The 11,376-nt window shown below is 41.8% G+C and overlaps 1 protein-coding gene and 1 long non-coding RNA gene across 2 annotated transcripts; one reads left to right on the top strand and one right to left on the bottom strand.

Annotated features, from left to right (window-relative positions):
- Nucleotides 1-3,144: 3,144 nt before the first annotated feature.
- On the top strand, nucleotides 3,145-4,498 carry LOC136760064 (uncharacterized). The gene is made up of 4 exons (XR_010820145.1): nucleotides 3,145-3,353; nucleotides 3,714-3,827; nucleotides 4,121-4,261; nucleotides 4,422-4,498. It is a non-coding gene; the product is annotated as an uncharacterized LOC136760064 (long non-coding RNA).
- A 1,656-nt stretch (nucleotides 4,499-6,154) lies between these two features.
- On the bottom strand, nucleotides 6,155-11,313 carry supt7l (SPT7 like, STAGA complex subunit gamma). Its single transcript, XM_066703147.1, has 5 exons — nucleotides 11,200-11,313; nucleotides 9,524-9,976; nucleotides 8,717-9,041; nucleotides 8,085-8,322; nucleotides 6,155-7,746 (listed from the first exon to the last, which is right to left on the bottom strand). The coding sequence occupies exons 2-5, from the start codon at nucleotides 9,931-9,933 to the stop codon at nucleotides 7,478-7,480; spliced, it is 1,242 nt and encodes a 413-aa protein (XP_066559244.1). The 5' UTR covers nucleotides 9,934-9,976; nucleotides 11,200-11,313; the 3' UTR covers nucleotides 6,155-7,477.
- Between the last annotated feature and the right edge of the window lie 63 nt (nucleotides 11,314-11,376).

Genomic DNA, 11,376 nt, shown 5'->3' on the forward strand with positions numbered 1-11,376 from the left:
TCCTATCATGCTCTGTGGCATGTATACAAATGCTGAGCAGGCCCAGTTGACTTTGATTTAGGATCAAGATGGCAAGAGAAAAGGATCTAAGGGACTTTGAAAGAGGGGGTCATCATTGGGGCACAAATGGCAGGAGCTTCAGTCACAATGACTGCTCAGCTGGCTGGTGTTCTTGAAAAGTGGGCGAGTGCATGTGTGGTGACACCAGATCTCAACCCAATTGAACACCTATGGGAGATTTTGGACAGACGTGTTAGACAACACTCTCTACCATCATCATCAAAACGCCAAATGAGGGAATATCTTTTGGAAGAATGGTGTTCATCCCTCCAGTAGAGTCCAGAGACTCGTAGAATCTGTGCCAAGACACACTGAAGCTGTTCTGGCGACTCATGGTGCCCAACACCTTACTGAGACACTTTGTGTTGGTTTTTCCTTTAATTTGTCATGTATTATACATTATATGCAGTGAAATGTGCTAAATCTACAGGTACAATCTGAACTGGTGAATATCGGAGACCCTCTGTGGTTCAACGCTGTTTTTATTATCATTGTCTTTTTGGTCAGTTCCTTTTGTTCAGAATTCAATCGATTTCAAGATAGTCGCTTCCAGCTACAAGTGATTTTCTACCAAACACTTTCGTTACACTTCCAGAATTGGAATCCCTGCTCACAATGAGATGCATTGGCACAGGGAGACAGAGCGGGTTTGTCTGATTCTGCTCTCTTGCAAGCAGAATACCAGATGGAATTTCCCTAGTATATTCAAAAACTCATCAGGGTCAGTGCTTGTTTCTCTTCACCGTGTAATTGTATGTATTTATTAGGTCTATATATACTAACTAGTCAAATGTTGCTGTGCAGATGTTACAGTGCTGCACTGGTGTCATGACAAATATATTTTCCCTTCAGTTCCTGGAATTGACTGCAGAAGTAAGAGGTGGCAGGTGTGATGAGTCTCATCTTGTGTAAGATGCGTAATAAGTCTTTAACACTGACGTCACACAACCCCAAGTTCTCGACAGTGCACATGTTTTCTTTACTGGAGGATATGCTGTCTACTGAAGACTGTACAAGTGTATACATTCCAGTATGAACTGCGCAGTAAGCAATTACTAATTTAGTCAAATGCATGTTATTTGCTCGATTGCAAAAGCCTCCAGCTGTATAAACTTTAAATTTGTATTTGTAAATTCAGTAATTTGTTTCTACACAAAACAGCTCAGCCTCATTTCTAACATAATGTTGCATTTTTTACCACAACACAATTTCTGTTGACTACAAATGAGTGTCAAATGTCTGCTTGTTAACTCAGTCCAACTGTTTGAGACTGGAGGTAATGACATCTGTTGCCATTATTTACTCAAATGGTTTCAACCCAGGTCATGGTGACATTTTCTTAGTCAAATGGGTCATGCAAACCAAGTACCTGGGGACTAGCTCTAGTTTGCATACACCATACAGCTCCAGCCTAGCATGTATTTAGTGGAGGCTCCCGAGAGCCTGCTTTACCTGAATCTTGTTTCTCTTTAACATGCTCGGTTGCTGAAATCCCTGCTTGTCCTAACTGAATACAAGTGTCTCGAAAATCTTTGATTTCCCCATGACAGGTAAGATTGTTTTCTTTCTAGTCTGTAGGCAAAAAAAAAGATAGTTAAGTATGGCTATTGGTATTGCAGATGCAGAGAAATATGCATTATGTGCTTACGCTTTGTCTAGTAAAGACATAGTGCCATGATAAAGTGAAAACAGCCTGCCAAACATTACAATAATGCTCCACACTGTGTTTAGTCTGAACTTTGCTTGAAAACAAACCAGTTCCAGTAGTTGTTAACTGTCCAGAATCTTAAGGAGGTCATAAAATACTTTATTTATTTTTACTTCAAAGGTCCAAGTTTTGATTTGTGCTGGGATTAAATCCAAACTTTTGAGTTATGATAAACGATAATAGAAAACAACAAAACAGTACTCAGTTATGGCTTCACTTTTAGTAAGGTGCTACTTTCTTCCAATCATAAATGTAATGGCTATAATGTCCAGTTGTGTAGATGTATCTCTCTGTCTTTGACTGTCCAAGCTGTTGCAACATCAATATTCTGCTGTTTTCTCTTGTTAGATTTTCTAACCAAAACACAACAATGTTTGTTTTCTTGGTTTTGACCTTCCTGAGTCTGGGTAAGTGATTCTTTCAAGGAATATGCTAATGTCAGGCTGCTTCTCTCCTCTTCATTTCTAAAATCAATGGCATTTTTATTTCTTGCGTGTTCTGTTTGATCAGATCCCTACTTCTGAATGTAAACAAGTGTTTGGAGTTTATTTCTATTTAATGTGTTGTATGTGGATGGAACACCTGATGTTTTTAAAAGGCATTCATTCATTTTATTCTTTAAGTGAATAATGTATCTTATTTCCTTGTGCTTATATAGCTGTAATATGATGTTCTTTAGTTGTGTTTGCTACAAGCACATTGGGATCTTGGGAGAGAACAAGTAATATATGCATGTGATATTTAGATTTAGATTTAGATTAAGGTTTGTTACAGTTGTTACAGTTTTGTCTGTCTCTTCAGGTTGGGGCCTGAACCTGAATGGAATCTCCCTTACAGAAAGTCCCTTACTAAGCCCATTAAATGGTGAGTTCACTTGCCAAAAGTGATACACACAAGAGTGCCTTAACTCTGTCAGCAGCCGGTGCTATAGTGTATAATTTCAAAATGAATCTTTTTGTTCTATATCAGGGGTTTTCAAACCGGTCCTGGAGTACCCCCTGCCCTGCTGGTTTTTGTTCCAACCAAGGTCTTAATTGCTTAATTGAATGATATATTGCTTTGTTAGGTCAATTAAGGATGCATTTACGCAATTAAGACCTTGGTTGGAACAAAAACCAGCAGGGCAGGGGGTACTCCAGGACCAGTTTGAAAACCACTGTTCTATATCATAATTTTTTATCACTTCATTTGCTAGTTTCTTTTTTTCTCTTTTACTCCACAGTTTTGAATTCAAAATATCAAATCCCTCTTTTCTCCCTCTACTTTGTAAATACCTCAATGGACTGGTCCAGTGCTAGGTGTTACTGCAAGAAGCACTACATTGACCTGGCCGTCCTGACTGAAGCTACAGAGAAACTGGTGGAGAAAGAATTATCACCACACAACTACAGTTTCTGGATTGGAATCCAGTATCAACAAAATGTCAGCACTTATGTCTGGGTTAACGGCACACCAGTGAACGCGTATTATCTGACATCACAAAACATTTCCAGCAACCCAAATCAACAGGATTGTATAGTTATGCAGAACACTTTGTGGTATGCTGAGTATTGTCAAACCAAAATGGCGTTCATGTGTAATGCAGGTATTATTTGATTTAATCTATTATTTATTTATTGTATGTTCCCAGGATAATCCTTAAAACAACCCCTCTAGCCTGTCTAGTCTTCTCATCATCAGCCTTCCACTGTGGGTTCAAGTGAATGCAATTGTGCAGAGGAATCAGTGAATATTAACCATGTACAAAACACAACTACAGAGTCAATAACACAGAAATGTTCATTTGAAACACAATTTCAAAGCCTAACAAGGCATATGCACAAAAACAATGTTTATATTTATATATTAAATGCTGATGCTTGGTGGTAGTTCTGAAATTCAAAATAGATTTATAGGACAGTCCTCTTAGGTCTGTAGATTTCAGGAGAGCTTGTTTTATTCTAAGATCCACTATCATCTACCACTCTCAACATCACTGTGGTTACCAACATCGTAGACGATTCTCCCTGCACCGAGTCCAGTTACTCTCTCTCAGACACCAGATCCATCTCTCTCACAGGTAAATATAAATATCTCTCATAAGAAAATAGCCATGTAAGGATTACCAGTGGTAACAAAATTAGCAACAGAGTTTAATTGTGCCATGGCACCAGAGATTATTAAACATGTACAATAAAGTAAATGGGTGAGATAGTCCATAGAATTGTAAAGAGATCTACATTAAGGCTTTTAAAAAGAGCAATAATTATTTTAAAAGGTGAAGGGTGGTGGCAGCTTTCACACTTAATAGATATGAAATGTTCTAAATCCAGTTTGGTCTTTAGATTTGAGGAGATCTTGTTTTATTCTAAGGTCCAAAAACAACTAGCACTCCCAGAAGCACTAATGTGATCACATCCACCACCACCACACAAAAGTCTACCAGCACCCAGACCGGACCTTTGACCACCACAACCCAGACTACAGCTGGGACCAGCTCCACCACTCTCACAGGTAAACAGAGTTGCAGAGGGGAGACCCCACTAACACTCACACTGCAGGACAACTGGCTGGCATCTGGATCACTGAACAGCCCTAATTTTCCAATATAGTCTGTAGAACTTTGAAAATATCCATGTAATGATTACCGACAGTAACAACATTGTATTCTAAGGTCCAAAATCAACTAGCACTGCCAGAAGCACAAGTATGATCATATCCACCACTGCCACCACCACCACACAAATGTCTCCTAGCACCCAGTCCAGAACGTCAACCACCACATCCCAGACTACCGGTGTCCCAGAGGCCAGCTCCCCTCTCACAGGTAAACTGCCCTCGTGTTACAGAGGGGGAAACCCCACTAATTCTCACACAGCGCCTCACACTACAGGATGTCTGAGGCACAACAGCGTCATCAAGGAAAGCCAAAGGAAAATAATGAATTGTTGAATTTCACATATAAATTACTTTTGATAGCTCTCAGACTTTGCTGTGCTTCACTGCCACGTCAGTTGACTGGAATGTTTACATTTGTCTCAGGGTTAAATCAGCATCCAACAAAAATAATATTGATACATAAGTAGAGTTTAAAAAATAAAAATGTGTATTGAACTCAATGAATTTCCACATAACATTATGCCAAAGGAAGGCTATGAAACTTTGTGTGTCAATTAACATTTGTGAGAAGGTGCACTCCAGTGTAAGTTTCCTGTGTGTTGCAGCAGTGGCCGTGCGTCAGGCCTTGACCTGGAAGGAGGCCAGGCTGTACTGCCGCACTCAGCACTCTGACCTGCTGAGCGTCACCGGCCCCGACAGTCAGAGGGCACTGGAGGCTGCCGTCCGCGAGCTGCAGGGCCCCGGGGTGTGGCTGGGCCTGCGTAAGCATTCCCTGTGGGGCCACTGGTACTGGGCTGAGAGCCAGGAGCCACTCAACTACAGCTGCTGGGACCAGGGCCAACCTGACGGACAGATAGGGGAGTTATGTGGGATGGCATCTCTGGACCGCGGTCACAACTACAGATGGAGCGACGAGTGCTGTGAGAAACTGCTGAACTTTGTCTGCTACTAGTGGGCTCCTACACTGGGAAACCTTTTTTTCATTGTTAGTTTGTGGCTTATTAATTAACTTTTATTTATTATCTTGTTAGAAATATATATTAAGAAATATATTTCCATGTCGATTTCTTTTTCCATTTAAATTATGTCTTTTTCTATTTTTCCCAAATGCCAGTGTTGGTACCCCTAGATAGTGGATAGAATTTAAGTGCCAATGATGTATAATATAATGTCTAAGGCATTTTTGCAGTGTCATTGAATAGCTACCTTTGAGTTTAAGAATGGTCTATTTGAATGTTTTCAAAAGACAAATAGAATTCTGTTCATTTTATGAGGCAAGAATCCCTTGTTTATAATTTATTCAACTTCTAATTATTTGTATGATTTAATAAATATTATTTACACATTGCTTTTAAGTCATTTTTTAAGGACAATCTTGCTTTTCTGTCAAGTGCCTGGCAGAGTTGGGGTCAATCAATTATACTTGTTTAATTTAAATTCTAGCTCAATTCCACTGTAGTATTTTTCTGATCTTTCAATTGCAGAATTACATTTCCATGAGTATTTCCAGATTCACTGTAATGCACTGCATAATTAGACATATATGGAGCAACTGTAAATATCAAAATGAACAATATTAACTGTAGATACTTGCTTCATGTTGTGATTTATTTCAGAGATTAAATTCTATTTACGTCCAAGATGGATAATTTCTTAATTAGAAAAAGATAATTTGGCAGTTCACTTATTTACATGTAGACGTGCACATTTGAATTGATTTACTATTCCCTGTTGATTAATGTGCCTTCACACACTAAAGCGATGCCAACAAATAATTACTGTACAGTATGAGTTCAGTTTTGTTTATTTTTAATTTACTTTATGTTAGAAACCACAAACTTGTATAGTATTACAAAAGCTGCTTGTATATACAGCTGGTGCATAAAGAGCAAATATCGGAGGAAACATTTATAGTGTAATTGTATTTGATGTACATTTTCTCCATAAAAGAAGACTAGCAGTTGATTCAATATTATAACCTGGTTTACAATGTTGGTTAAAATGTTCGTTAAGAAAAAATAAAACATTAATAGATTTGCTTCTGTAACAAAATGACATATAATGACATTATTACCACAACTAAGCTGTTTCACAGGCAGGTTTACATCAAACATTTTTTAACCCACCGGCCAATTTTCATTTAATTAAGAAGTCAATATTTACAAATTTTCAAAAAAATATTTATTGTTCTTCAACATATTTCATCCCACAAACAAAGAAAAATGGACCCCAAGTTAATATGCAAATATATCAGCTTTTATCAATGGGTCACTGGTTCTGCTAATAGTGGGGCTTGTTACTGTCTGATCAGAGACACCGGTAGTAAGTTATAAGCAGTTATGCAGATGTTACAAGCACTTATGCAGATGTTTCTCACAGTTGTATAGATGTATGCTGTAGTCTTCAGTTAAACTGCAATGTTGCCATTGGTATCATTATTTTTCTCTCATGTCAATTAATATCTGCACTTTTCAGTACTCTTGAACAAACAGAAAGGAATTAATCTGTTCACCTATAATGTGTGTTCTTTCATATACAAACTAGCAATAGGAAGGAGAACAACAAATCTAATAAGTACTAGCTCCAATAGGAGCACTGGTGCTACACATGTCCAGCAAAACATCATTCAAAAAGATGGAAATACATGTATTTACCATCTAAACCTTTCTGCAGCAAAATGTCCAATATTCTGCATATTATGAAACCCTGGTCGTGGAGAGCTGCAATACAAACTCTTGAAGTTTTTGCTGCAGCTGAGCTGTTGCTTAATTGGACCAATTATTAACTTAATTAACTTAATTGGATTTTATCTTTATAACCTGCAGGTTCTCACACAAATAGTTTTGAAGACACCTGTTCTAGGACACATATCCAGCAAAGGAAAGAAGACTGGAGCTGTACAGAATAATAAGAAGCCTGTCAAAAAGGTCTGCTAGAAAGAGAGGAAAAGAGATGCAATGAAACACACACAAATACACTTACACAGCTAGGCACAGGCTTGCGCACACACACACACACACACACACACACACACACACACACGTACGCACATACACACGAAAAGAGAGAGGGGAAAATATTATTGACAGAGACATGGTGGGAGGCTGGCTCTCACATCTTCTTGTGGCGCTTCTTGGGCCGCTGATTGAAGACAGGTGAGGCCCCCATGATGCTGTCCGGGGAGTGCGAGCCGTAGCTGGCGTCGGAGCCGGCCGCGCTGGGCGAGTGTGGGAGGCCGGCCTCGCTCATGGTGGACATGGGCTCCTCAAACACGTCTCCTCCCAGCACACCGTGCCCTGACACTTGTCCGTCCTCTCCATCCTGTGGCTCCATCTTCACCTGCGCCAACTGCCACAGTGGAGAGCTGGTGCCTGCCGTCCCTGCAGAGACAAACCATACCAGGCAGTCAGCAGGATCTCAGGCCAAGGCCATGTCTACACTCTTAATATGAGCATGATACAGGATGGGAGAACAGGCAGCCTGGGTACTACTTGATCTGTAGGTATCTTTACATCCTTACCTGCTAACAACCTGGCAAATAATTGGTCAACTAAGTAACTTGAGTTGACCTGAATACAATGCAGCCCTTAGGGACCAGGGTTGCCCAGCACTGTGCTAGGGTGCCAGTTTCAAATGTATTTATTTATTTTAAAAAGACATTATTATGCATTGCTCTCAAGTCCTGGATTTTGGTTATTACTTAAGCAAACTTATGTACCTGCAGTATGTGGGGAGTTCTCTGCCTCCAGCCCACTAGGCAGCCTTTCACTGGGGGCCCCCAAGACCCCAATGGGCAGGGCCTGGTCCCCAGACGCCAGGTCGGCCTCAGGCTCCTCGCTGACAGGAAAGGCAATGTCACTCAGAGGCTCTTCCTTGATCTTGAGGGGCTTGGAGTCCTCTGCAGCCTTCTCTGGGTTCACCAGCCGCTCATATTCCTCCGACAGCTCCCGGCTCACCTGCTCGAAATGGAAGTGTGTGAGGTGGCACCGCGGTGGGGAAAAGCATTGTCACTACATTATTGTCCTATTTTACCACCTTACACTGAATTCTCACTATCTGATCACATCTATTTTATCAGCTATTGAAAGGTTGACGGAAGACAACAGAGCATAAAACAACATCTATGCTGTGCAGTGAGATGAGAGTGGAGATTGGAGAGTGAGCAGTGCGCAGTGCGCAGTGCAACCACAGTAGTCCCTCTCAGGAAGAGTGTGTGGCAGAGGATGAGGGAGAGAGAAGACAAGGGAGATATAAGGTGAAGCCAAGAGAGCAGAGAGGAGAAGAGGAGGAAAAGCAGTGAGGAGAATAGAAGAGAGCATACCCACAGTAGTGGCCATGTGTTCCCCTCACCTGCTGCATGTAGCTGTGGTAGTCCTTGATGCGGTGCTGCCAGAAGCGCTGCAGGGCGAGCACGCTACCGATGCCCACCTCATGGAACACCTGCTCCACCACGTCAGGGAAGGGAGTGGCCCCCAGCCGGGCCTCACGGTCCACTGCCACACGCAGCAGTCGGCTCAGGCGCAGGTAGTGCTCATGCGCCACGTCCGTCAAAGTCTCCAGTACGCTCTCCTGTGCCGTCTCAAACCCAGCATGGGCCAGTACCGTGGCCACAGACTGGTACAGCAGCTGCCGGCAGGACGGCCAACTCAGCTCTGTCACCGGCTCCCCTTTACCTCTGGACAGAAACAACGAACGCACAAAGGTGCAAAAAGATGTGCAAAGACGTCAGGGAAGTCAGAGCACAGCCTCATCCATACACTCTGATGACAAACTCTCATGACAGCAGCACACTCTCATGGACATTGTATAAGGAAACTTTAAGAAACATTTGAAATTATTTTTTGTGATTTTAGTTTAAAAAATTTATAATGAATGTTTTTTATCTATTTGTGACTACCCTGACACGTGTTTACAGGGATATATCGAAGGATGAGATGCAATCTACATTAAAATATATACACACTTTTTAAAGAAATGTACAGTACTTCATAGCATGGTGTATTTAGTGTACTTTGCAGAATAAACAGACACAGCAAGACAGCAGCAGTCTTAAACTTGTCTTGAGCATGCAGTAATTAGTTCTTCACATTATAATGTATTAATAAAGTGGTGTGTGTGTGTGTGCAGCCCTTTTTTCCTTATTTATTTTTGACTCACTTATAGAAATCGCTCTCGGGGTCGCTGTGGCGCAGCTGGAAGGGCTGGCGGGGGGCCTTGCTGTCGAGGGGCAACAGGTCATCGGGCAGGGCAGGCGTGGGGGGGCGGGGGGGCAGGGTGTCAGTGTCCTCTGGCCTCCCCCCGCCCTCCGCTGGGGGTTGACCCTGTGCAGTAGCGAGGAGGCTCCGCAGGCGGCGAGCATGCTGGCACAGCTGCACGGTGTGGATGGTCAGGCTGCAGGGCTCGGAGGGCACGTCCAGCATGGTGGTGGGCCGTGGGCGCTGGGCGGAGGGCTGGTGCAGCGGGGGGTCCTGCACCTCCACTGAGCGGAACTCCCGCTGCAACAGGTCAAAAGAGCTGCGGCTGGGTGGCCCAGCCGGCACCGGGATCTCCCCCCAGTAGCGCATCATCCTGATACCGACCGTTTGGCCGTCGAAACAGTCACTGCTGCTGCTACAAAAAGATGAGAAAGAGAGACTGTAATATTGAATTTAAAATAAATAACACTATTACATGTATTAGATTTCATCCAAGCTTTTATTTCTGTTTAAGACAGAAAACAGGAGACACTTCTTCGCACAGAGAGTCATCACAATCTGGAACAAATTCCCCAGCGATGTGGTAGAAACTGAAAATTTGGGAACATTTAAAAATAGACTGGATAGGATCCTTGTATCACTTAGTTATTAATGGAAACGAGCACGATGGGTCAGAGGACACTGACACCTTGCCCCCCCCCCCCCGCCCTCCGCCCTCCGCTGGGGGTCGACCCTGTGCAGTGGGTCGAATGGCCTCCTCTCGTTTGTAAACTTATATTCTTATGCTCTTAAATATGGAGTACCAAATGAAAGCTGGATTGAAAAAGCATTCCCAGGACAGAAGACTTTGGGAAGCATTGCACAATAAGGTGCATTTAAAAATGGTTGTATTTGCACGCAAATGCAAATGCATATGAATAGAGGAGCTACTTATAGCAAAGTACCTACACTAGAATGGATCTGCTGGCAACCACCTGCTTTTGACGGTTTTCGGTGAACCCGAAAATCACGTATTGCATATGGAAAGGACCTCGCTGAATTTAACTGTAAAATAAATACAATCTTTATTTACTTATTTTTTGCATAACACATCCTTCCGTCCACCATCGGTACTGCACCAGTTGCAAGTGTTCTCCCAGACACCATACACACGCACAGGACTTTGTTTTCAGTACACATGCATCATAACTAACCAAATAACACTGGGTAAATAAAATGAATCACATACAGGCTTTAATTCGAGGAACGAAGTTAGTAATAAGTATCCCGTGATTTATTTGTTCTTTCTTTTTTTCGTAAACCTACAATTGTAAGGGAGAATAAGGAGACAAACAGGCAGCAACTATTACTCTCTCTGCCCCCTACTGATAACGATTTGGTACAAAGAGGATATATCGCAGCTCTGTGATTTTTGTCAATGTAATGTAAAATAGTTTTCAAAGTACATTACTAGAAACTAAGAACATACGACTGAGATAATGTCACACCGTGTAGCTTTAAACTTACACCACAAACACCCCAAAAGGAACTACGCAGAGCTGCCGAAAAGTCTAGAGCTTCAACGACATATCTTACACATTATAGATATGTAACATCCTGGAGTCCATTTTGCAAATAATAAAACAGAACCTCACTCACCTTTATAAATATGAACTATTTCTTACTGTTGAATCCACAAATCGACTAATTTTCAGACTGCATCCATCTCATATTTTGCTCCGTGCTGAAACACTAATGACTGTTACAATAGTTCCGGTACTTCATTTGATGAGGTTGATAGTGACTGTAGTCATACCATAAATAAAATACGCTATC

This window comes from Amia ocellicauda, chromosome 1, assembly GCF_036373705.1.
Source record: "Amia ocellicauda isolate fAmiCal2 chromosome 1, fAmiCal2.hap1, whole genome shotgun sequence".
NCBI classification, from domain to species: Eukaryota; Metazoa; Chordata; class Actinopteri; order Amiiformes; family Amiidae; genus Amia; species Amia ocellicauda.

What these genes read in the sequence shown, in the direction of transcription:
- supt7l (XM_066703147.1), bottom strand. Translation starts at nt 9,933, where the DNA reads ATGATGCGCTACTGGGGGGAGATCCCGGTGCCGGCTGGGCCACCCAGC. An exon ending in CCCGAGAGCGATTTCTATAA is followed by an intron (nt 9,042 to 9,523) that starts GTGAGTCAAAAA and finishes GTTTCTGTCCAG; the next exon opens with AGGTAAAGGGGAGCCGGTGA. An exon ending in ACCACAGCTACATGCAGCAG is followed by an intron (nt 8,323 to 8,716) that starts GTGAGGGGAACA and finishes CATTTCGAGCAG; the next exon opens with GTGAGCCGGGAGCTGTCGGA.